At 47.5% G+C, this 26638-nt stretch overlaps 1 protein-coding gene across 1 annotated transcript in view; it reads left to right on the plus strand.

Annotated features, from left to right (window-relative positions):
• T265_08154 (hypothetical protein) overlaps positions 1 to 26638 on the plus strand; it is a gene marked incomplete at both ends in the record, with an annotated part of 93647 nt that overhangs the window by 49907 nt on the left and 17102 nt on the right. The window contains 8 exons of the mRNA XM_009173874.1: positions 302 to 380; positions 656 to 1089; positions 8398 to 8837; positions 10894 to 11350; positions 12728 to 13188; positions 15592 to 15889; positions 19350 to 19668; positions 25659 to 25711. Of these exons, the coding sequence (XP_009172138.1) occupies positions 302 to 380; positions 656 to 1089; positions 8398 to 8837; positions 10894 to 11350; positions 12728 to 13188; positions 15592 to 15889; positions 19350 to 19668; positions 25659 to 25711 (2541 nt within the window). The remainder of the gene's footprint in view (positions 1 to 301; positions 381 to 655; positions 1090 to 8397; positions 8838 to 10893; positions 11351 to 12727; positions 13189 to 15591; positions 15890 to 19349; positions 19669 to 25658; positions 25712 to 26638) is intronic.

Consider the following 26638-nt stretch of genomic DNA (forward strand, 5'->3'; position numbering starts at 1 on the left):
TTGAGGGCGCGACTGGGCCATTTCTGACAATGTCTCCAACCATTGATATGGCCCCTCTCGGGGTCCCCATCCAGGAAGACGGCAATGACCAGCGCAGCTGAGTTTGCTGGTGATGGCTTTTATACTTCACTGCCTCTGACTCTCTTCCACCTTTCACGTGGTTGTGCGAAAAGAGCCCTTCGAGGATTTCGGTCGACTGGCATACGCAACACGTGGCCAAGCCGGCGCAACCTATGCGGTGTAATCAGTTCTTTTATCGAGGGTGAATTATTTCTCCCGAATACCATTCGACGAACTTCAGCCTTGCTGCTCCGGTGTTCCCACCAGATTCGGGCAATGCTCCGAAGACATCGATGGTCAAACACTGAAAGTGATCAGAAGTGATTTCTAACAGCACTTATGTGACTTTCCTTATGAAGCTCCTAAATCAGACATCTTCATTGTAGCCGGTGAATTGTTCAAACGGAATTGATATGAATAGAAAGTTACGCATGGTTTCCCAACTTTGTCTGAATCCATTCTGAAACTTGAGATGTTTCGTATAATGAAAATGTCCTTGAACCAACCTGATTGTTGGTGGCGGGAAATTTTTTGTTGAGGTTATTCTTCAACCCTAATTTTTTTCTCCCCGGCCGTCTCTTTTACCCCGTCACAGCGAGGCCATACTTCACCACGGTCTCAATCTCCTCGGTCCTTCTGATGGATATATTGATTTTACTGGTGCTTCCAGCACGCTCATGGCTTCTTCGTCCCTTGCGTTCGACTCAAGACATTCCACAGTGACGAATTCTCCTGCATTGCAACGAATCTTCACACCCACGTCAGACTCGTCCTTCAGTGCCGCATCTTCTTCCGGACCCATTCTACCTTCGCCCAACTCGACGCTCTCTGAGACAATCCTTCATTTGGCCCGCGCTCCAGTATGGTACAGCCACTTTTTCCTCACCGATTGGTCGCAAGTCCCCAGTATGGCGACGGTTTCCAGTGAACCCGAGTCTTCTCAAGCAGATCAGCCAATCATCGATGAGAACCACTCACAATGGCCACTGGAGAACGAAGACGAGCGTGACAAGTTGGCTGAAAAGAAGCGTGAGTTAAAACAAGAGTTCTGTTTCATCCACCATCATCGGTGTGAGAAAAATCAGCATGGGTCAAATGCTCATGTGTTCTCTTTTCAGGGGTTTAAACTTGATTAGACCCCGACAAACTCCAACTGCCAAACCGGAGCGCATATGAAGTTTTCGCCGTTAGAAGAGGCTTGGACAGCTGGATTCCTTGCAGTGATTGAGCTATTGACTCAGTCTATATCATCTTAACTGATGGTTACGTGTCGATCCACTCCGAGTCTTGGCTTTTACTGTCAGAGGTGAATTTACCAGACTTGCCTCAAACAGCTCATAGAAGGATTCTACTGTCATAGGGTTACAAGAATACTGAGGACCATGTAGAATTGTCCGCAGATCCAAATATGTGCCGTTTGAGGGTGACCCCAACTGTGTTTTACCTCTGATGACTCTTCGACGTCTTGACCAGATAACGAAGTTACCTTCTGGCGCTTCATCGTCACCTTCACTATTTGCTCCTCGTGAAAGGTTTTTGGATGGGCAGTAGCTTACACTGTGTCTGGTGCCAGGCTCCGATCACCAGTTTTTTTTTCGAACGCAGCCATTCGTAATACATGGTGTTCTCCTTTCTTTCAAGGTGCAGTTCAACTCGATATAAGCCTGGTATCATTCCCACCTTTAATCCGTATAGCGCACCACGTTTGACATTTCCCTTTGGGAGGGTTGCTTCCTATGGATGATTGGTGATGCAATGGGGTACAGACACGTACCCGCCGCAGATGCCCCATTTTTTACCCAAAGAGTGCTTTGTACGGGCACCATCGTTTTCACAAAATCCCTTCCTAGCTTCACATCATCCCCAGTAAGAGATTCGACTGCCAATCTGATTGTGCAAAGTCTTGGATGACTCATATGTTGTAAAGTAACATATCTTTTCGAAAAAGTTTGGTGACAATCAGTTGATTTATTGCTGGGCAACGTTTCGGTTTTGAAACAAAAACGTCGTCAGGCCAAGTGACTGGGTTCCGAGGTCGGTCGAGATTTAAGGCGGAAGGAGAACCAATCAACCGAGTCAAGCTAAATCTCTGTTGGGTGTCGGCCGAGGGAGTTTTGTGTGTTAGGGTGATTGAACAACTATTGGGTGGATGTTTGGGTCCAGCCTAGGGTCTAATTCTTCTGGTTCGGTCCATTTGATGATCCCTCTCGAACGTCGTTTGAACCTTCTGTCGGTCTGTGTGAGTGCGCTAGTGCTAAGATAGTTGTGTAAGAGGGATGCTGTGACCTTTGGTCGGTTGGGGTTTCCATCCCCACCCCCCGTTTTTTTCTAATGATCCTAAGTGGATTGACAGCCACGCCGTCACTTGTCAACTCGGCTTATCTAAGGCCGCTTTCCATACGCTCGCCAGCTCCACACCCTCGATTCTATTCACGCTGTGACGCTTAGTAATTTCCACCGCCTCGGCTATCAGCCGCTGTGGTGTGAATCAGTCCCCGTCTTAAAACTTCCACATTCTCCAGATCTATTCTATGTCCCGTGTCTAAGGCATGTAACGCCATGGCTGAGTCTTTGACCAACGTTTGGTATTCTGCATTCCTTGGTGGTTTGTTTATTCTTCTTTTAGGCTCACCAATTCGGTTCCAAATATTTTTTACCTGATTGTAACGTATGTTTGTTCCAAACGATTGAGTTCCGACGATAGAGTGTCATACTCCACGGGGAAATTCCTGAATGCTTGGTTTGTCACTGTCTATTAGGAGAGACTAGATTTGCCAGTGCACTCGGATTAATCAGTAGCGTTCCAAACTCCTGTTGCCAATTAACTTTGCCCTTTCATATACGACGTGATTTGTCTATGAGAGCATAGAGTACAACGTGACTGTGGGGTGGTATCACTTCGCAGACTACGCAGCCAAAAACATGGTGGAAGCCAAAGGTGGCAGAGATTTCCTCAAACAAAAAATGTGATTCGGTATTGCTGCATTCAGTAAAACCAGGGTAACCTTGGACTTTTTCAAGGTCCTTTTGTGTGCGCTACTGGAACCTCCGTCGCTTCGAACGCCCTAGGGAACCTGGGTAACTTGATCTTCTCAATCAAACATGTGCAGGGTGGAGACTGCCCATGGTAAACAAACTCAGCTGGGTGGAAGACTTCAATCTTGCAGGGTATGGTTCCCCGACGGGGGACATGAAAAGACCCGGCCGAGCCTCACATTCCTTGGTGTTCGTGTATACGCACTCCCAAAGCACAACCATTGCCTCGTACTGATTCAGGTACGCCAGTGAACAGTATATCATCATATCCAGTGCTCACTTGTTCCTCTCTCTTTTGTATGTCATCGTTTCGATCGTATGCTCAAATCGGCCGCTAAAATAGTATGCCCGGATTTTGAACGAGTGCTAATCCTTGTCCTGACTAGCCTCACGCTGGCTGTTGCATCGATGAAAACGTGAAATATGTCATTTTTATCTGGGCATAATCGATTCCCGTATGAGGAGCTGAGCTCCAACTAACATTTCCACACTCCCCACAAGTGCATCGTCCTAACGACACTCGAACTAACCATCATACGTCACTAAAACATACTGGAACTTTGTAATGTACTACTCATAGGGTTGCTGAAAATCCATGACAGCCCACCGACCGGTTTCGCCCTTTTTGGGGCTCATCAGGTAGATACCGGCAACCTTATGTTCTACTTGAAACTGGCACTTTATTGCCATACAACCATGATGGAAGGAAGCCGCCTTTTAAAACAGTGGAAGGATGAGCCAAGTGTAGGGAATTAGTTCTAAGAAGCAACAAGGAAACGATCATGACTGAGGTGTCTGTACCTTTGGATGGCATTAAAATGAGCATATCTAACCACCATACCAATTCAAGGCCCCATCGGCGGGACTGGCTCAACGTCTTTTGCCAACCTCACCCAATATAAGCCCAGAGCAAGACAGGTGAAATCTATCTTGACAGAATCTGCACCACTAGCTTCGATTACTTGCTCTGCAGGAGTTCCAGCCATGTGTAGTCAGAGTCATGTGGGTCCCAGTCAGGAAGTCGCGATGCTCCCACAACACTTAGTTTGTTTCACGTTCCCATGTTCGCCAGCAATCGCTCGGAACCAGAAAACAGAGCTCTCTTCGGTAGACGCTGGTCGGGCGCGTGGAATGCACGTCCTAACCACCTTCACGTGGTTATTTTGAAGTAACCTCGAAGTGAGTCACTCTGGATTCAACGTCCACGCTCTTCTTCCTGGACGGTGTCTGATAGGAGGGCTGAGTATAGTACGCGCGCATGGTGTCGGCCACATCGATCAAGCGAAATAAAATGCTAGTCTCTGTTCCATCCAACTAAAACAGTGAACCACATTGAGTCACTGCTTCTCAAGTTGCGGATACGTGTATGCTCAACGCTCGTGACCAAGCTTGATTTTGACACACGAGCGTCGTTTACTCTGAGTGACAATGATTCACACGGCCTCCAATCGATAGCACAAAATAGTATTGTACTAATGACGTTGAGCGGTATTTTCCTCAGGATTGATGACATCATTTCGGGATTGACTATTTTTTGCGACTAATTCATCCACTGTTATACAACATACCTAGAGCACTGGCTGAAATGTTTCAGAACTTGATTTGTGTCATCGCCCTGCATCATCATCATCGACAGCATGACATCAGTGTTCAACACCGATGCTTCACTGCCGTAATTAGTTGTGAATGTCATGGTTCTACGAGGAGTGGGATACTGCCAGGGCGCCCACACCTAGACAGGAGGACGATTAGGGTCCTCAACCAGAGCCTTTGGCTCAAAAGCCTAACCGCAAGGCAGTGGTGTTTGGCAGAAAATGCAAATGCATTACCTTTTCTACGGAACAAGTCGCCACATGTTCCAACCCCCAACCTGGAGGGCCAGGAGACTGTGTTCGTCAGACCTCTAACCATCGACCAACCTGGTATGAGAGACTCTGTGAGTGTCGCGGGGATACTCCCCAGTATAGATCAATGGGTCGATGAGGTACGCAAACCGCCACACCACGGCAAGGTCCAGTCTCTTCGTGACGGTCATCGCCCTGTTGGTTGCGTGAAATGTGAACTGTGTACACGAGTGTTTACAGTGCAAGCTGGCGCTGTAGAGCAAACCGCTTCACAAATTCCTAAGTAGACGCACGCACATCAACTGGACTGAAACAGACAGGCTTGTCCAAAGAGCATCGAACTAGTCAGCCAGTCAGTTTCAGATGGCGAATCGATGCAGATCACCTGGGGTGTCACCTACTCGGTGTGTGGTCTGTCGGCGTGCAAAATTAGCCAAAAAACAACGAATATAACCGACTGAACATCGGAATGCACGTGGATTTGAACACATTCTGTCTGGTAGTTTAACACAAGAAGCGCGGGGATGGAAACTCAGAATTAAACCAATGGTGGTTTGATGGATATCCAGATAGCTGTTACGGAACTTCCTGAACTGAAATTGATATTCTTGGTTCTTGGCAATGTTCTCCAGGCATCTAGTACACTCTCTGGTCTCGTAGCCCCATTGACAAGTAAATACAGGAGATGTTGAGGCGAGATGGTTCTGTGGGTAGAGCGCGAGTTTACTGTCCGGAAGATCCATTGTTCGAACCGACCTCTGCCTCTGCAACCTGGCATTATCCCAGCCCTTCTGGTGGCATGACAGTTAGGCACCGATCAACTGCTACTGCTGAACGTTGAAAGATGAGTGTCAAGACCAACGCAGTCATCATTTTGGTGAAAATCCCCAGTAATTCAGGGTGATTGATCATTTTGAAGCAAAATAAGTCGTGGGCTGAAGTCCCTCTGGTCAGCTTGGATCTGCTTCCGTCTTTGCCTATCATATCGAACTACGCCGATGAACCTCCACGCAAAATAACTATTGTCACATGTGCTCTGCGTTCAGCCGCATGTGCGACTAAATGATCGTCACAAGGAGACTGGTGGCCCGTTGAATTATGTTGAGGGTGTCCGCAGAGTCTCTCATACCAGATTAGAGGTTTGACCTACACAGTTTCCTGGCCCTTTAGGTTGGGGGCTGGAACATGTGTGCCGACGTGTTCCGTAAAAATGGTAATATATTTACATTTCCAGCCAAATCCCGCTGCCTTGCGGTGAGTCTTTTGAGGGTTTGTTTGAGGACTCTAATCATCCTCCCGTCTAAATGTGGGCACTCTCGCAGTATCCCAGCCTAAGTGCAACCGTGAATTACTGTTCTCCTTGACGCGCTTCTCTCTCAAGGAATGCTGTATTCTCAAACTTCCGGACCTGTGATAGTACACGGAGAGCATTCCAAAAGCTTTCGTTCACAAACCGGTATCCATCAGGGATGTCCACACTCTTCATTCCTATTTAACTTTGTGATCAATGAGGTAATGAGACGAGCATTGGAACGTCTTCAAAACCACGATGTCCAAATAGCCCATGACGCAAACCTTGTCGATCCGGAGTACGTAGACGACATTCTTCTCGTCTTCGTAGATCAGGAGGAGGCGCAGGTGTTTTTGGATGAACTGGCCAAGGTCATCCCGTCCTTTGGCATGCACTCTGCACCCACAAGGTGTGGACATGCAGTCAATTAATACGCCACTTCCTATCCAGAGATAGGCACTAGAAAGTTGTTGATCGTTTTGCGTTGCTTCGAAGTTGTATTAATTCTATTTGTAGTGTGACAGATGAGGTCAATTCACGAATCTGCAAGGCTCGAGTCACGTTTGCCAATTTGAGACACCTATGGCGTCAAAGTGGTGCATCCCCGAATCTTAAGGGACGTGTGTACTAGGCTGTAGGACGGGCAACGTGGTAGTATCGTAGCCTTCATGTCATGGCACCTATGTACCGAAAGGATGTTGCAGCTGAGCGATTATTACTGTGGTTGAAGACGACTTTAAACGGCCACTCATAGTCCACTCTAAGGACTCGATATACAACTATGCTACTTGCTTATGGATCTTTCGGCATTGGGATGTATGCGTTTCCACGATAACGGTTCACTTTATTGGACTGTCTCACTGAAAGCCTTTCACGATGACCTGCCTACGGCAGACAACTCCTAGTTACGGGCCTCGAAACATACCACACTAGTTCATAATCGATCGTTCCAATCCGGGTTACCGTGCGCTTTCTCCTCGTACCACCTGACTACACTTTGTCGCTTGGATATTGAAACGTTACGGTGTCGGTAATGTATTGGAATATTGATAGCTCCGGTGCCTTCATTGGTAGTTCATTAGGTGGCTATTGATCTGTTCACCGAGCTTAGCACTTGACTTGCAGACGTTTCACCACCGTTATAGGCTATTGGGTCGGTAGTCCTCCTCTTCTTGCTTGCGCTTGGATGGTTTGCGAAGAGCAGTCTTAAGCTGTAACCTGACTGGCATGAAATACAGACCACAACGCAACACAGATCACGATCGGACCAATCAGATTCCAAGTGAGATGATTATCCATTGCCTATCAGGTCATATCGTAACGTCACTCTTTGCAAACTCTATAAGCGCAAGGAAGAAGAGAGGAACTATCCCCCCCAAATGCGTACTGATGAGGTTTTCTCAAAAGGTGGGAAAATGGCTGCAAACTCGGCGAATAGACCAATAACCACCTGATCAATTACCCGCGGTCACCCGTCTTGTCTAGAGTGAAAGCCAACCTGGCACTCGAACTGGTGCCCGAATGAGTGCACTGGTCACACATATGTCACAGAGAGTTGGCCGATAGCTGCGTATACTTTGACAAAATGTGCTCGTGAAAGAGCCTGGAATGTAGACAGGCAACATTCAAGATGATGAGTGTAAGGTAGTGATTGGTGGCAATCGAGTTCGAACCATTATACCTTCTTTGTTTCTAGATTCGAACTGATTTGCACTTTCGCATTAGTTTTAGTATCCGATCTCGCGTTTTTAGTTCTCAGGGGGCGAGATGGCACAGTGTTACAGGACAGGTAGTCCCCTTGGCTTTTAAAAACTGCTTGATTAACTCACATTCATCAACCTTAGCGAAGCTCACTTACTTGCTTTACGTTCGGCTGTAACACCCTTTCGGTGCCCAGCTGCTGTGCCACCCGAAAGGAAGCACGAGGACTGGGATACTGCCAGGTTGCCCAAGCCTAGACAGGGGAAGTCGAGAGGCCGATGTCGGGTTTTTAAACCACGGACCTTCTGGTTAGTAAATTCGCACTCTAACCACTGAGCCGTCTTGCCCCACTCGCTTTTGGTGCCGTGGAACTTGACAGAAATCCCCTTAGAGGGGAAGTCTACGTCATCTTGTTCGTGTTTTTCTCTCAAAAAATGTCATTGGTATCCTTCTTTATTGATTCAGCAAAATCTCGGTGTATAGTTCCACCCCCGGCTCCTTCGAACAACGAACTCAATGATGTACTTCTAAACTTCGTGCAACACGTGCGCTCATCAACTGCTCCGATGTGTGACGCCTCTTCAACGCAGCGACCTTCGGAGACATCCATTCCTGTTTCCACCTCAGAACCATCATCCTTCCAATCGCCTTGTTCCAAATCAGCTCCAACACCTCCCCCAGAGGATACCGAACGTGGATTCCTCCGGTGTCTCCTTTGCTCCTACAAAACCAATCATCCAGATCATCTGACCAGACACCTTTCTGGTTCGCGAAACACCGTATCGACCAAGTGTGCATTGTGTGGGCAATCGGTCTGCGTTCAACAACCGGCGCTCTGTGCGGCAAAGGCACACCTGCTCCTCCATCTAGGTTATTACATCATGTGCCCCAACTGTGGATTCACGGTGAGTGTATCTCCTTTTGCCTGCTTTTGTGCATAATTTCGTCGAGTTAGCCTTTTGGACAGTCAGCCTCGTGATTGTGTCGGCCTGAAACATTCATACGTCTATCGACTGAGCGTTGTTCGATGCTAACACATTGGAGGTTTGGTGTATACAATTGTTAGCGTCCATTCTTTTCCGTATGGCACGATCCATCAGTCTAATTGCTTCGAAAATGTCCACCAATACGAGTAAGTCTCAACAAGACAACCGAAATCTCGGTGGACAAAGCAGTTACATCGCAGCTGATGTGGAAATAATATGTGGACAGAATACCAGGGATTCTCATTGCAAAAATGGTTACGTATACCGTCAGATGTCCAACTCAAAAGCGACTGGGGAAGACGGCGCCACGTTTCGCTTGTTTTTCAGCAGATGGTCGAGCCGAAAACATCTGTTCAACCAGAATGCTGTGTTTCGTGGAAGATTGCATTGCAAAACCAGCCATGAACTGTCGATCCTGGTGAAAACCTGTCTGACATTGGTCGACACAGTAAGGATTATCTTCGATACGGGCACAATAAATAACCTGTGACGCCGGACAACTCAAGTAAAGGGTGCCCATTATACGCACAATGCTCTCAGCTGCAAAACCTTTACAAGTGGAGCAAAACATTTTGCGTCAAAGTGTTGCATTTTGTTGCGTTTGTACTCAAACCAAAAGCCACCCTAGTCTACGTTCATGCTTTTGCAGCTCACCAAATTTCATTGTCCACTGAAGCAATCACACTTATGGCGGAAAAATCTGGTGGAATAATTTCCCAGCATCTCTGAGACCCCAGGATGCCTAAATGAGGCTTAAAAGTTTGGACTGGTACTCTCAACTCAATTGGCCGATTGTTTAGTCCATCAGGGACACTTTCGAAAATTCAATTCCATTGTGCGAATACTGAGCGCCCATGTAAGGGGATTCTTTTGAAAGCATTGTATTCATACTTAGTCTAGTGAAACAATGGTTTCAGTCTAAATGTCATGGTGATGGCAAAGCATGATAGACGCTAAACAACCATTTTTGCGACTGGATGACGATGCCAGCTCGGGCGTTTTATGCTCATCCGTTCATCGGGCGCATGTGGAATTGGAGTAACACGTTCACCTCGCATGTAGAACGCCCGGAGGTCATTTCCGGTAGAAATTACACAGCGTTGTTGGGCTTTAGTCAGAGTGAATTTGGGTTCCCAACCCTTTCCGTCCTCATTTGGTGTCAACTAACCGAAACAATCGCCCCCGAAATGGACAAAGAAGGGTTCGAACTAGACTCATCTGGGCACAAATACCACACATTTGAGTGTTATTTCAATATGAACCCACCATTAGTTTTCGCCAGAATGTGAAAATCACGAACAACAGACCATTTCTGAGTCTGGATACCCATGCGCCAAGAACACCGTCAAACGATTGCTATCTACTGAGCCGATCACCAATACACCGTGTTGATCTAAACGGTTTCGCACATACAGGTTGTGTGGTAAAGTTGAGACTAGTAGACTAGGACTTATCCACAACTCATCGGTAAGTTAATCACTCATCCGAGCCTGTTTTGCACAACTAAGTCATCATCGTCATCAGCTGTAAGAACCTCATCTGGCCGAACAGTGGCTCTATCTGCCACGATAATTTGAGAAAGTGGGGTAAATAGCTACACACTGGAAGCGGTGTCTGATATCATTGATGTCTAAGTACAGCGGTGTCAGTGTACTTTTCACTGGGGAGGGCAGCTGTGAATTGAATGCACGAACAATATTGAGGGCGTGACTGGGTTATGTCTGACAATGTCTCTAGCCCTGTGATGTGCCCCGTCTCTAGGTCCCATCCAGAGAGACGGCAAAAACTGGCGCAGCTGAGTTTTGACACAACTGAATGACCGTTATTGGTTCATAGAGTAATTTTCCATTATGAGTGCTAAACAAACTCGTGTGCTGTTTTGACCTAACTTCCATTACGCCTTGTCAACGTAGACTGCTCGGATTAGACAACAGGATGTCTGTCGGGAATTTTATTCAGAGTTCTCATGTTTCAGGTTAATAACAGTAAACCTGTTTCTTTAATCAGCTGGTTCGCTGCGTATTGTGTTTCCGTACATCATATATCTACTCCGTTCCACATTCCACGCTCTATTGAACAGCCTCCTCCCCACCTGGCTCCCGATGCCGCGGAACTTTGCATGCGGCTCCATTTGCGTTTCGTCTGTTTTCACTTTAACTTGCTGCAAGTGTTTGTCTGCTCCCGCTGCCAACACGGGCGCGGAAAGGCGTACAATACCATGGCTCATCTGTGTCAGCACATTTTCGACAGCCACACTCAACGGCAGCACGTTTGCCTGTGGTGTGCTAGGCAGTCGTCGAACGACTCGACTGCACAATCCGCCTCCACGGGAGTTTTGAGAAACACGCCGGGTGCCGAGTCTGGTTCGGCCGCATCTAGCACAAGATCATCAGACCCAATCGAACATGATGACATCCATAATCAACCATCACGTGAGTCCTTCCCGTCCTGGAAATCTTATCTTTTCACATCTGAGGCATCTTGGATAAATCTGTCACATGACCATTCGACTAACAGCTTCGAAGGTTGAAGGCTTCATCTTACAAATAGAGCCTAATCTTTTCGCACCGGTTGACAGCTTTTAATCAGTTATCTTCAGGCAGTTGTTGGGTAATTGTTGCGTCATTCTGAGCTCTCCAATCAACTGTTCTTTTTGCGGTCTTCCCTCGAGCGTTCATGCTTTCGGTAGTTTTCCGATCCTTACTTTCGGTCAAATTGATGCTCGCCTGGTTGATTCACTCTGCGCAACTTGTTGAGTTGGTGCCGGTCGGTCGTTTTCACGATGGTATACTTCCGGTCTCATCTGACTCCGCTTCCTGATTTGGGCATGGTAATAAGCCTAGACAAACCCATCTGCCAATTCAGATTGCGCCCTATAAGTGAAGCCAATCTAGGCTGAGAAGCCGGGAATCACTGTGCAGCTGTTCCATACTGATTCGGAATCACGAGCAGTGCGGAACTCCAGGGAGTCTCGAACCTGCTACCATTCAGCAACCAGAGGTTGATCAGAAATACGATTGTCTCGCACTTAGATAGGCGGCGAGATGGTTAGAGCGTGAATTTACAAACCGGGAGGTCCCTGGTTCGAACCCGACCCTTGCCTCTCAACTTCCTCTGTCTAGGCTTGGGCAACCTGGCAGCATTCCAGCCCTCGTGCTTCCTTCGGTTGACATGGCATTTGGGCACCGAGAGGGTGTTACAGCTGAACGATTCGGCTCACCGATTGTCTGCGATAAGTGTTGACTCTTCCAGCTCACGTCGCTTGCACTGGAAGACGTTCAAAGTTAAGTAGTGCGGTTCCTCTCACATCATGTAGCGTGCATTCGTCGCCCTTAATGGTCTTGTGTGAGTGAGAGAACTGTGGTGGCAAACAAGTGTTAGCATCAATATCTGTTTTACACAAGTATGTGACATCGAGTCGGTGAGAACACTGACGTTAAACACGTTTGTTTGTTGGTCCAGGCAGTTTTGAAATTCCGTCCTCAAAAGCACCATCAGATTGATAGGATGTAAAAAAAGTCGATTAAAAATAATGTACCGCACTTGAAATTTGTCATTTTTTAGTCCGTAATTTGGAATTCTGCTTTCCTTGTTCATTCGACTAAGGTCCACCAGCTACACTCAAATCATTTAAGCAAGTTTGCCGCTAAACTGAAGCTATCTCTTCCGGTTATCTCTCAAGCTAGGCGACTTTTCTGGAATATTTTAGGCCCCTGCGCGGCCTTCTCAGAGGTGCATCCATTACAGGGACTAGCCCACCCGTGTCCGTTCTCTTTTTTGCCCCTTATTCTGCATCGTTTTCGTTTCAGAAAATATCGTTGACAGCTCTTCTGTTCCTCTCAGTCGATTCGGTCCTCGTTATACCACGCCAAAGGATCTACTGGCCCATGTTAAACGCGTTCATAAGCATGTCCTTTTGTTCTCATCTCCTGAGAATGTCATGGCCACGAACGGCCAGGACGCTTTGGACCAGCTTCCTGGCGACCTGACACACGGGAAACAATCACAACTACGCCACTCGCAGTCGGTACGCAGCATTGACTCAGTGGATTTGACCAAATCCACCAACGGGGAATTACCGATCACAAATGGGCCAACTTCAGTTTCTGCTAAATCTCGTGGCCCACCACCCGATTCGACCGAATCCGACAAGGCCACCACCGGTCAATCGATTCATCTGGTTCCGGCCGTGGACTTCACCTATGTTCACAGTTGTCCCGACTGCGACGAAGTGTTTGAAAATCGGGATACATTTGCTCAACATTTTCGGGTAGGTGAATTGCACAAGAAATGCATATTGACCCGTTTTCCTGTATGGCATCGACCTCTGGTCACACTAGTTGTGCCAAAACTATCTCGGTTTGCGTTTGCCCGTCGGGCTCGAATGAATCGGCCCATTCGACTGCTCGGCAGCACTAAATCGATCCGTACTCAGTTGTATAGAACAGCACAAATAATCGTATTGCTTAATGTATGAATAAACATGGTGTACAAAGTATATAGAACCTCACTATGATGATGTCCAGATGATGGTTCGACAAACAGCGATGCCCTCTATTTGGCAAGATACACACTGCCGTGGAGACAATGGGATCAGTCCCAGGATCAGTCGTATCATGGTTAGCAGCTTAGAATGAGCACTTGCTTGTTTCAGCCCATACGGTGACTTTTATTTTTATGGGAAATTTGGTTATTTTGCGTCTGTGCGGTGAATATTCCTGACTTTCTACGGTCCGTTTGCAGGGCCTTACGAGCACCGAGCCAATTAGATTTGGGAGTGGTAATCACAAAGACGTGTTAGCCCAAGTGGTTTGAGCGCGAATTAACTGACCGGAAGGTCCGTGGTTCGAACCCGACCGCTGGCTCTTGACTTCCCCTGTCTAGGCTTGGGCAACCTGGCAGTATCCCAGCCCTCGTGTCTTCTTCGTGTGGCACGGCATCTAGGCACCGATGCTACAACTGAATGATTTTTTTTATCACGAAGGCAGAACATGACTAGTCCTGAAAAGTAACGCACTGTGCATCGATACTTGTGGCTTCCCGTGTAAATTTTGTACGGTTAATACTGAAGCTTGGAAATTTACACGATTCTAACGTACAGCCGTTGATATTCTCATCGAGGTTTGAGCGGGGGGATCTACATCACAACGGAATCTCATCTCACACCAGTGTCAAGCCGGATAGTCCGGAAAGCATGACGAGCCAGCGAGTGTAGATCGATCGAGCGGTCCAGTAAAGAACGGGACGCAATCTAGTGAAGCTGATTGGTAGAGATGGTGATTCACGAAATTCACTACCTAGTTCAGTGAGAGCCGCGCTCGAGTGGATTCACGTGCCCCAGATTAGGTAGTACTTGGTTGGCCCCGCGGGATTGCGAACTTTCATGTGTGTACGGTGCTTCCAGTGTGAGCATGTCGACATGTGTGCGGGTGCACGTGCGCACGTCCGTTACGTGGCATGCCAAGAGTTTCTAAATAAAGTACGGGTGGCGAAAGCAACCTGGCCATTACCTACAAAGTGATATCATCCATTTTAGGTGGAAAGAATCCGATGATTGATGTAGATTTTGAGTCCCAAAAAGTCGGCAACGATATCACCAGAATCTCTGTTGACTACATGAAAACATGGAATGGTTGCATCCGCTTTTCAGTTTTCGACACCCTGCTCCAACCGTTCAAACTGATATTCTTGTGAATTCCGGGATGGAGTTTTGAGGGGATGTGTCATCTGCTGGCCACAAGTCCTATAAATCTACTTGCTCTACTTTCGTACTGATGATGAAAATCACAGTGGTCCAACAGTCTTGATGAAGTCGCGATTCCATAGTACCCTTTCAGAGAATTTTTGGATACCATCAGTGTGCATACACCCCTTGTAAAGGTGAATAACAGCGGAATCCGGCAGTTGTGACTTTGCTTATTAACACACTGGAGGTTCCGAGTAGCGATCATATCCTCATGTGACTTTTGATTTTGTCTTGCTTGGAGAAGTGTTTTGGAACCTCTTAGCGCGCTCGATTTCTCCAAGCACTGCCCTTCGCGAGGTTTTCTGAATTCTTTTCGAACCGCCTCGAAGAGTAGTGTAGAGTACCGGTATTTTCCCCAGCTTAGGTCTCTATCTGAGCCTCCCAAGCTAGCGTTCACGTCGAATCAAACACCGACGGTGCACAAGGTACACTAACGCCCAAAACGAAGTCAAAGACACTTTGGAAGCACTTTATATGTATAATGTAAGCGGCGACAACTTTCTGGAAATTCTGACGCCTTCTGGATGCGCCATTGGCCACTGGAATTCGGCCAATCCTGCGTCATGATTGGCTGTCGGGTCCAGACTTTCGACTAATCAGGTCTCGGACCGATACCGGACCGGCAAGCGTCCCGAACTTCTGGCCAATCTTGCACGGGATAGGCTTGTTGGTCGTTGCAGCACCTGACTGCGGGCGGTAAAGCGTAACAAGTAGTTTCCTAAACTACCTCATCTGATGAACAAAAATTTGGTGGGCTTATCTCTACCTAAATGGACTCTGCCAACTGTCCGTCTAAATGCAAGCTTATCGTATGAGTTACTAGCTGAAAGCTTAGCTCTTCTGCCACCGGAGGATTTAACCCGTCTGCTTTGCTTCAAATGACTATACATACTGTTTTCATATATGCTGGTTTCTCTTTTCACGCAGGCATCTCACTTCTCGAACTGCTCCGGTGTCTGTTGCTACCGTTGTTTTGGTTCTTGCAAGCGATTATCCTTCGACCTGGCTGAATTTCATGAACACTTGGTGACATGTCCGAGTGCGCGGGATTTGTTTGTGGCCACTTTCGCACATAGTCGCTCAGGAACAGTCCGATCCGCCAATCCTGACCATCGATCGCATACCGGTGATTGTGCTTCCGTTCGAGGGCACAGTCATCCCTTGTGTTTCTGTCTTCACTGTGGCATCGGAGCTCGCCGGCCGGGTCCTCAACCTCGTTTTTCAGGTTTGTTCACTGAACGAATATCGTCCTTCATCGTTAATCCCCGCACACTTGGCCCGTCTGTCTATTGTGCACGTGATATGCCAGCTGTCTCCCCCTTGGCTTTACCTACTGAGTGCATTCTTTTCAAACATTCCTTGTTCTCGGTGTCTCCTCATGCTCGTCTCACTCAGTATCACGTATGTTGCGTTCCATCTGCGTACCCATTAGTCATAGATTCCTGTGGATAACTTGCCAATTGCAAAATCGTGTACCTGAGAATCAGCCTGAGGCTATTTAGAAGGGTACGGTTAAATTCGGGATGACTCAGTCGCAGAGTCATTCACCCTTAATGGTCTACTGGCTCCGGGTATCTCAGAATTCCTATCCGCAAGTCAGGGAAAGCTTTATACAATCAGAGGTAACCTAGCAGCTAAAACGTTACGTTGATACCAAACAACCGTGCTTCAGGCCTTAACAAACGCGAGCAGAAATAAGGATGCTGCTAACTGGTCCGAAGGCCAACCGGCGATTGGTTGGATGTGTCTCTCAGGGGCTGCGGATCAAACGAAAACATGCCTGGATTGGCCGGACTGCCGGCCAATCAGGATCGAGCATTTATAGGTGGGTGCTTTTCGAAGATTCTAGCGTGACCTTGTGCAACATTTGTCGATAACCCTATAGGTACGGTTATAATAATCTGCCTTTACCTCCATAAAGGACTGTCTCAAGTTAGCGTGGCTTTGGATTTACCATGGTGGACGAAGCAGATGCAGAAACTTACCACAGTGGGAACTGTCGTTTGTCCAGCTATTTCAACTCTATTCACTTTCGAGCTTGAGATAGCTCAGTGATTGAGACGCGGACTTACTGATTGGAAGGTTCGTGGTTCGGAATCAACCTCGGTATTTTGACTAATTCCGTCTGGGTTTGGGCAGCCTGACACTAGCTCAGCCCTCGTGCTTCCTTTGGGTGGCAGCTAGGCTTCTTCTATGAACACGATGCTGGCTATTCCTTACTCCACAAATTGCGCTCACGTTTCCAGCGACGAATGCAAACGTGTGTCAGTAATATCAATGGTTTTCTCAGGGTAAAGGAGGCTAATATTCGCACCCTTCTTTTTCCTGTTTAACAATCAGTGTTCTTCTCCGAAAGGCAGCTCGTTGTCTAAATATTCGGATTACTGTGGTCTATTTGGTGTGGGCACTGCACTGAGCACGGGTAATGAAACTACTCTCCTCGACTGAATTTCTGTGAACAGCCGATTCTGTGCACTGGTCGGGTTTATTAGAGTCCTCAACCGACCATTCAGAACCCGGAAGCTATTTTTTTTTCACTAAATATCCCCGTAGAAACTGCAGCATTGTTAAGCACACCTTTTACAGTTATAACTTCCTGGCTTCTGCGGATAGCAGAATACACGCATGAAAGGTACCTCTGCAGCAGATCAGGTGGAAATATAGCGGTGACCGCCCCGTACAACTGAGCACTGGTTATCATCTGTCTTCCACAGATACAAGTTTCCAACACAATTGGGAGCTCGGGTTACTTGACGCCTTCTTAACCGTAGTCAATGGGGCACTCAGGTAGATCACAGCAATTAGCTGGAGGTTGTGGTCTTTGGTTCACCACCGTTAAAGCCTCTGTTCAGGCTCCGCAAGTTCGCGTGGCCTGCGACCGAGGAGAATGCCATTCGCTAGTATGATATGCGTAGCTTACAAGATGCAGGCCCTTTGAAAGGTTTTCCTGCGACAGTTGGCTAGAAAATTCTCGGACGTGGAACAAACCTGTCGGCCGAATGGACAGTGATTTGGAATTCAGAACTTTATGAATTCGGCATCCCACCGCTGCGGTTAAGTTCAAGTGGGGGCTGATCTGTCTCCCTAATCTAGTCGAGGGACGTGATTCCATCGGGCCGACAATGTGCTTCGACAAGACCTCCGAAACGAGCGTTCATCATCATCGTCGACAGCATGACATCAGTGTTCAACACCGATGCTTCACTGCCGTAATGAGCGTTGAATCACATTTGCAAGACTGATTGAGAAGAGAGGCGATTAAACCTAGTTTGATAGGTCAGAGAGGTGACGACGATTGAAAACACGCGAACTCTGATCCAACCGACCGACGTCAACTCAACCAGAAAGCCGAAGGATTAACTACCCTTCCGTGTATATAAGGTCACCCAAGTGACTGCAAGACGTCTAAAGCAGTATGCACCAACCTGCAATACTCTGAAAGTAAGAACAAAATTTGTCTGCAAACCACACTGTGGTGGCTGCGACAAACCTTGTTCGTCAGCGTGGCAGCCAACTATCCCTCAGCATAGATGAAAAAGAGATTGCCAGCGCATGGCATGATCCAAGATAACCTTTTTTGTTCGTGACTATAAAGAAGGGTGTGTGCGCACTTGGGATACCCTTCACATGCTTGACTATACAAAGCCGAAAGGGTGTCGAGGCGTGGTATTTGGTAGGATAAACCAGTAAGTAAATACAGCGACATCGATCTAGTCCATACGCCCCTAGGAACTAATGGAATTTCGTAATAGAGGAACGTTGATGTGATGGAAGCCGCACAGTAAATGGACCAATCATACCATGAAGACCACCATGCAAGGAGCCTTCGCATGAATCTCAACAAGGTATTCAACGAACCAATCAGGTGCAGCGTAATAAGACCACAACGCGACACGGATTCCGGACAGACTAACCGAGTTGCACGAAAACCACCCTGGGACCAGCCAATCCCGATGGTCTCCGGGAGCCACATAAACGCGAGCAGTAGCACACTGGTAACGTTTCTAAGGCTAGTGACGAAAGTTTTGAATTTCCGTTCTTAAGGTCAACAAACAGGCGTGCCGCGTTCCTCAGCTACCCATCTTAGACAGGTTATCATAAATCATGTTTACCGAGCCACATAAAAAAACATACGTGGCTGACAAATCAACCAGTGCATGATGGGGCCCTGGCAAAGCTGAACACTGAACCAATCGCAGCAGTGTGTTAAAGCCTTGACATAGTTTCGTTATGACTAGTGGTCTACACTTCTTTCAAGTGAATAAACGTTGGAAAGCCAAACTCAGATCACACGCCCAAATCCACAGGAACATGCCCCTTTTGACCGCATTTCTGCGCTCTAAATCGCCTGTTAACAGTCTTTTTCTCGTCCCATTCTTCCATGTAGTAGGTACTGACTTGTTCCACCGAGAGGTCTTCCAAGGCACGTTGTGATGGCTTCTTCGAGTTATTCTGAAGCATTTCTTGTTGGGATTAGGGGTGATCTTTTAAGATTACTGCGCGAAATTCATGAAAAACAATCAAATTAGGATAAACGTTCCCTTGAAGACATTTTTTGTCACGTTCTGAAGGGGTTGTTTGCTTACACTGGGAAGTCACAAGTATTTTGGTTTCATTTTATTCGATTCACCCTACCACCTGTTGCGGTGACTGGCACCTCCTTTCCATTCTCTTTCCGTTCTCAGGCGAAGATGATTGTTCCACCCCCAAAAGTTCCGTGGTCCCTGGTGATGAGAGATCCAACTCTGAACAGACCCCAGGAACTCCACAGGCGACGGACGTCGCCATCGGCGACACTCTGCCGACTACCATCAAGGAGCCGGTGTACGATGCACGCTATTTCCCCGACTTGCACAGTCTGCACCATCACGAATCCCAGTTTCACTTCACTCCGACCAGCAGTCAAATTGCTTGTCCTTGGTGCGGACGCCGGTTGTCGTGCCACAGCACCGCGGACATGCGCTTCACCATGCATCACCTAAGGAGTCATACGAAAAAACACCCGTAAGTTTTTTGGCGACTAGGATGAACCTATATCTGACTAGACTTCTGCCTCTCATTGGTTCGTTTCTTTTGAGTTCCCCTCCTTATTCGTTGCTCCATCTCACAACTACAGTCTAGCTTACGACCTTCAGCATGCATTGTTTCCTTATTTCCTTATGTCCTTCTGGAACCTACATATAAAGTTGTTCCGTTTGTGGAAACTTTTACTCATTTGGGCATGTCCATATTTGGGAGTGCAAGCAAAGTTTCCGGCTTATTTCGTTTGCGATCTCAGGACCAAATATCGCTGAAGCTGAGGAGACGTGTACACGGAGCCAAGATAAAAGCAGCCTCACTTTATGGTCGCGATCTCTAGTCAGAAAATCTTAAACACCCTTAAGCACTTTTTCCATGGTGTCCTTGCACTATATCGGGGGTTGTCCGGCCACAGCATGTCTGCGACAAAATTCAGCATGAACGAGCTGCGTGGTCAAGGACCGATGTGTCGTCTTTCGTACCTCTGTTGAATGCTCCCATGTGACGTTCGACACCGTGGCTCTGTTCACCACCTTCTTGTGGCCAAAGTGAAAGGGGGAAAATGGGTGTCAGACTCCATAACCCGATTGACAGTCCGTTGGTTGTCTGTCTTCGGGAGCTCGCCAGGCCCTGATACCATAAGAACAACTACTAGAACGTAAATCAGCTCCGATGCACTCTGTAACGAATCGAAATGGTGCACTAAGCATGATATGTAAACGGCCCATTGTCAGGCATGCCGCTGTGCCAATGTCGTGAGTCGTATTCATCTTCCGTAAGGATGCTACTTCGATCCCGTGGATGTCGTCTTACTCCATCCTAGAGCTTTGATTTGTCCCCCCCCCCCAAAAAAAAAAAAAGAAAACATGGAATTTGTAGAAAGTCTCCTCCGTTACAATTTCTCTGTACTCTTTAGCGAAGCAATTCTTTCCTCATTACTGAATACTAGTTAAGCACTGCTGATATGTTGCAATCGATGACGATGGAATTGAGTTCCGACTAACTCCGAAGATAGGTTGCGCTTGATAACGATCCGAAGTACAAGGAACAAAAGAAAAGAATATTCGCCTTTTCCTAATGGGAAATATCGCACACCATGTCCTGGCTGACAGGAATGCCATCGTGAGATTTCCGGATTAGTCGTCTCTTAGGGAGCATCAACAACCCCTGCGGATCAGACTCAACTGTTTTCTCATGAGAAACTAAGGATTACCAACTTGTTGTGTTGTGCGGTGGCCGGTTACGACTGCACTGAGCCTGTCAGACTACGCGATAGGGAGAAGACAGAGAACTGGGGACACGGCTGTATTGCCAGGACAAAACATACAGAGCGTCTGTGTAAATATATAGGATGACTACTTGGCCAAATATGGTCGTTCACTTGTTCGCTCCGTACAGCCAATGGTGGTGTTCCGGTCGTGAACATTCTCGGGTCCACTACGCTGGTCGTGTGTTGCTAAGCCGTGTTAGGTGGGAGCCGTGTTTCGTGGGTGCCGCCAACTCACCTACTTTCCGGACGTGTCGTACCGATGGTGACCTTGGGGATGCGTCACTCCCTGCACATGTACTCTTTCTTCTGTCTGGGCGCACCCTGACACAACTACTTTGACGTCCTCCCGACATCTGGGTTTTAAATGAATTCTCGCGAATGCGTATTCGCTTACTGGGGCGGAATGGCCCCTACCGTGATGAGGTGCACTCCATCCGGTTAACCTGTCTGTCATCCCTGTCATCTACAAGCAGCCGCTACGGACATAAGTGGTCAGATGAACGAACAATGCGCATGTATTGATCTAACTTGCTTTCCATAGAGATAACTTTGCTGAATTACTGCTGATCCCTTGGCAATGTAATATGCTCTCTAGCGGGGAGTGGAGCTCTGTTTACCCTTGCTACATGAGGACGATCGATGCTTGTTTACTGAACTTGGGACTATGATCTAAGGCCAAGTTTACCTGTATTGGTTATCTTTGGTATTCACTAATAGTGCCGGCTGATGAAATGTCAATCGACCCGTCTGTGTTGTGATGAAATGTCTTTGTCAACATTCCTTGTATTGGTTCCAGCCCAGGATCGAATCATCGGTGCTGCGATCCACCCAATAAACGTTGTTATGGCTGAATTCTTCAGGTGACCTGACTACTGGTGGACTGTTGTTGAATTCCACAGGTGACCTCATTGTGAGTAGTTGGTATTTGTTTCCCCCAGAAACAGCATATGCAATTCGTCCAGGTGAATCAGAAGGGATTTCGCGCAACTAGGAAGACTTGGCGGCAAACCGATGAATGAAATCGCTGCGGGAGCTATGTGGAGATCACAAATATCGAAGAAGAGTTTCTCTTCATACGGGTTTTCGAAAAATTTAAAACATTTCGAAACCGACAACAAGGTGTGTAGGTTTCAACCAGCAAAGAGTGGAGACAGCATTCGGCCCAGATTAGGAACTCATCAAAACGGGCAGTGCTGACTAGTGGCTTTAGCACACATAACCGTGTTGGGGTTTCACTGTCCACGTTTTACACTTCATCGTGTGTTATAGCAGTCCCGTATGTGCTTCACTCCAACTGTGGGTTCGATTCTGTCGATCGGTCACTCACTACACTTTTCAATAGTGGAAGCTCATGGACATAATCCGGTCCGCCTATTCACGTCATACCTCTGGGCGTGTGAGATTGCACGAGCTGAGGAGCTCTGCAAAAGATTTACTGCGAAAATGCTATCTGGCATTGTCATCCACTCCGCAGGCAACCTCTGAGCAGTCTTCAGATCTCCGGCATTCAAATCATCGCCGGCGAGAACTTCGTTTGTAGGGTATGCAGACGACGTATCCTTATTCTTGGAAGACAAACCGAAAGCTTACCACGATCGTACCATCTTCCGGTGTATTCCTAAGAAATGCAAAGAAGGTGCAGTCTGTGAATGTATCTGTCGCAAACACTAGAGGTTGTGACGAGTTTTGCATACCTTGGTAGTTGTATTAGCTCTCATAAGGCTTGTGCAGGAATCACGTTCGCAAAGTTCGTCACTTTTAGTCTCAAAAACGCATGTGGCTGGGTCTCAAGAATCGCTTGTGGCGGTGCGGCCAGTGTTGTTTTGCAGTTCCGAGGCTTCATCCCTACCGTCGGATGACCTTACGCGTCTTCAGGTTTGTGACCGCCGATGTGTGTTATCTGTTCCTGACTATGGATGCCATCAACCATTTTGGGTGAATCAAGTACTCGTAAAAATGTTTAGTTCGAGGCGGCTCAACCTTGTGGTTTAGACGCCGCCTATCAAGAGGGCTGTTGCCCTCTGTACTGCAAATTGTGGGGTGCTCACAGCATGACTTGACGAATAGGTGTGTGAACGCACTTACAGGGATCTTCGGCGCAGTTTGTACATTCGGGCTTCCGATATTTGGCCCCGAAAACCGCCCCTACAGACCTTGTAAATTGTAGTGCTTGACCAATGTCTGTTTTCTTGCAGTTTGTCTGGAGGTTCGGAGGTGTGAGTGCACTCAGAGGTGGTTGCGGTAGGTGAGCGCAGTTTCTGTTCGTTCTTTTCCTTGAAGATAACCGATTAGACCGTGTGGTTGTACGGCAGAGAGATGGCTGAGTGGTTGGAGCGCGAACCTACTAACCGGAAGGTCCGACCCGACGTCTGTCTCCCAACTTCCCCTGTCTACTCGAAATGTCAATCGACCCGTCTGTGTTGTGATGAAATGTCTTTGTCAACATTCCTTGTATTGGTTCCAGCCCAGGATCGAATCATCGGTGCTGCGATCCACCCAATAAACGTTGTTATGGCTGAATTCTTCAGGTGACCTGACTACTGGTGGACTGTTGTTGAATTCCACAGGTGACCTCATTGTGAGTAGTTGGTATTTGTTTCCCCCAGAAACAGCATATGCAATTCGTCCAGGTGAATCAGAAGGGATTTCGCGCAACTAGGAAGACTTGGCGGCAAACCGATGAATGAAATCGCTGCGGGAGCTATGTGGAGATCACAAATATCGAAGAAGAGTTTCTCTTCATACGGGTTTTCGAAAAATTTAAAACATTTCGAAACCGACAACAAGGTGTGTAGGTTTCAACCAGCAAAGAGTGGAGACAGCATTCGGCCCAGATTAGGAACTCATCAAAACGGGCAGTGCTGACTAGTGGCTTTAGCACACATAACCGTGTTGGGGTTTCACTGTCCACGTTTTACACTTCATCGTGTGTTATAGCAGTCCCGTATGTGCTTCACTCCAACTGTGGGTTCGATTCTGTCGATCGGTCACTCACTACACTTTTCAATAGTGGAAGCTCATGGACATAATCCGGTCCGCCTATTCACGTCATACCTCTGGGCGTGTGAGATTGCACGAGCTGAGGAGCTCTGCAAAAGATTTACTGCGAAAATGCTATCTGGCATTGTCATCCACTCCGCAGGCAACCTCTGAGCAGTCTTCAGATCTCCGGCATTCAAATCATCGCCGGCGAGAACTTCGTTTGTAGGGTATGCAGACGACGTATCCTTATTCTTGGAAGACAAACCGAAAGCTTACCACGATCGTACCATCTTCCGGTGTATTCCTAAGAAATGCAAAGAAGGTGCAGTCTGTGAATGTATCTGTCGCAAACACTAGAGGTTGTGACGAGTTTTGCATACCTTGGTAGTTGTAGTAGCTCTCATAAGGCTTGTGCAGGAATCACGTTCGCAAAGTTCGTCACTTTTAGTCTCAAAAACGCATGTGGCTGGGTCTCAAGAATCGCTTGTGGCGGTGCGGCCAGTGTTGTTTTGCAGTTCCGAGGCTTCATCCCTACCGTCGGATGACCTTACGCGTCTTCAGGTTTGTGACCGCCGATGTGTGTTATCTGTTCCTGACTATGGATGCCATCAACCATTTTGGGTGAATCAAGTACTCGTAAAAATGTTTAGTTCGAGGCGGCTCAACCTTGTGGTTTAGACGCCGCCTATCAAGAGGGCTGTTGCCCTCTGTACTGCAAATTGTGGGGTGCTCACAGCATGACTTGACGAATAGGTGTGTGAACGCACTTACAGGGATCTTCGGCGCAGTTTGTACATTCGGGCTTCCGATATTTGGCCCCGAAAACCGCCCCTACAGACCTTGTAAATTGTAGTGCTTGACCAATGTCTGTTTTCTTGCAGTTTGTCTGGAGGTTCGGAGGTGTGAGTGCACTCAGAGGTGGTTGCGGTAGGTGAGCGCAGTTTCTGTTCGTTCTTTTCCTTGAAGATAACCGATTAGACCGTGTGGTTGTACGGCAGAGAGATGGCTGAGTGGTTGGAGCGCAACCTACTAAACCGGAAGGTCCGACCCGACGTCTGTCTCCCAACTTCCCCTGTCTACTCCTGGGCAACCTGGCAATATCCCAGCCGTCCTGCTTCCTTCGGGTGGCATGGCATTTTAGACACCGAAGAGTTCCTACAGCTGAACGATTGTCATTATTTTATTTATGTACGGCAGATGTATCGTCATCAGTGTCATCACGAGTGTTAGTGTTTTTTGTTATCGCTGGCAAGAGATGAGATATTCACGCAGCCGGTGGAGCTTCCGCACCGGGTCGCCCTGATTCATCAGACAACAGTGACCATTTGGTGTCAACGTGGGGCTCTCTTTTTCTCATTCTCTGTGTTATGGATGAGCGAGTTTTTAACAGTTCTGCCTTAGGCACACTGTTTTGACTCAAATGACGGAGCGAACTTAAACGCCGGTGAAGACTGGCAATTCAACTTCCACGTTCGCTGGTGTCATCAGGTGAGTTTGGTTAAATTAGCCCCGTGACCCTTTGGCCATTTGAATCTAGTCACTCTGTCACCTCTCTCTTGGGAACCACCAAGCGATTTCCGGTTCTCATTTCAAACGGTTGTGAGTTCCGTTGACTAAGGAACATGTTGTTTGACGAATTCTTGTCACAGTTCCTTTTTCGCACTCCTTGCGATTGCATCCCACTGTCTTCAAATGTTCTTCTCCATTGCATTTCATTCCTTAGGTTTGCCGCATGGAGTTTGGAGCGCACACGCAAGTGGAACCGAAACGCTAAAGGTTAGTGACCCTGTGGGCATTTTCCCGAATCGACACACACGGGATGGGAAACTTTATCGATTATAGTGCGCTTTGGTTGCACCTCCAATTGGGACTGTATTGCAGTGTCAGCTGATGCTGGTGGAAGAAAACGTTCAGTTCAGAAAATGTACAGTCATAAAAATAATCTCTTTGGCCATTTTTCGCGTCCGTTTCCACTAAAAAGCTTGCTCAGTAACCGAACCCACAGTGTGACTTGCTTTTGTAACCTGTAGCTTTATTCCTCAGGTCACTCTGATTGGGCCCTGTCTTTCCCAGGCTAAAGTACTTTTTGTATCGTAGAGCCTTCTTCACCCACCCATATATATGATGGAGACGAACCTGGAGCGATTAGTCCATCACTTGACAACGAAGCGTGAAAGCCTTTGCCAGTCAAACTCAGTCCTTTCCTATATCGGGGACTCGGGGATGAGACAAACCAGTGGTTAGTGACCAACCGATATGACTGTGTCAAGCAGCTAATAGCGGCCTTGCATCAAAGCAATTCTCTTCACTTCGTAGCTCTTATCCCCTACCACACTGGAGGAACAGAACCACCTAAGGTCAATGAACTGACCGAGGAATCGCCTCCAACGTCCCCTTATTCACCTTATCATCCTCGGTGAACGAAGCTGTGAAACCTAGAAGAACTATTGCTGTTTGGTGCGCGGTTTGTGACTGATCGACATGAACCCTTGGTTCCAAATTGATCCTCATGCTCTCTAATTTGCACAAACAGACTATCAATTCTCAGTCCATTTGGTGGAGGAGTGTGGGGCGAGATGGTCCAAGTGGTTAGAGCGCGAATTTACTGACCGAAAGGTCTGTGGTTCGAACCCGACCTCTGTCTCTCGACTTCGGCAACGTCTGTGAAGGAGTCTCAAAAGCGGCAAGTTGATAGATGTCTGT

Source organism: Opisthorchis viverrini (genome assembly GCF_000715545.1).
Source record: "Opisthorchis viverrini unplaced genomic scaffold opera_v5_204, whole genome shotgun sequence".
Lineage (NCBI taxonomy): Eukaryota > Metazoa > Platyhelminthes > Trematoda > Opisthorchiida > Opisthorchiidae > Opisthorchis > Opisthorchis viverrini.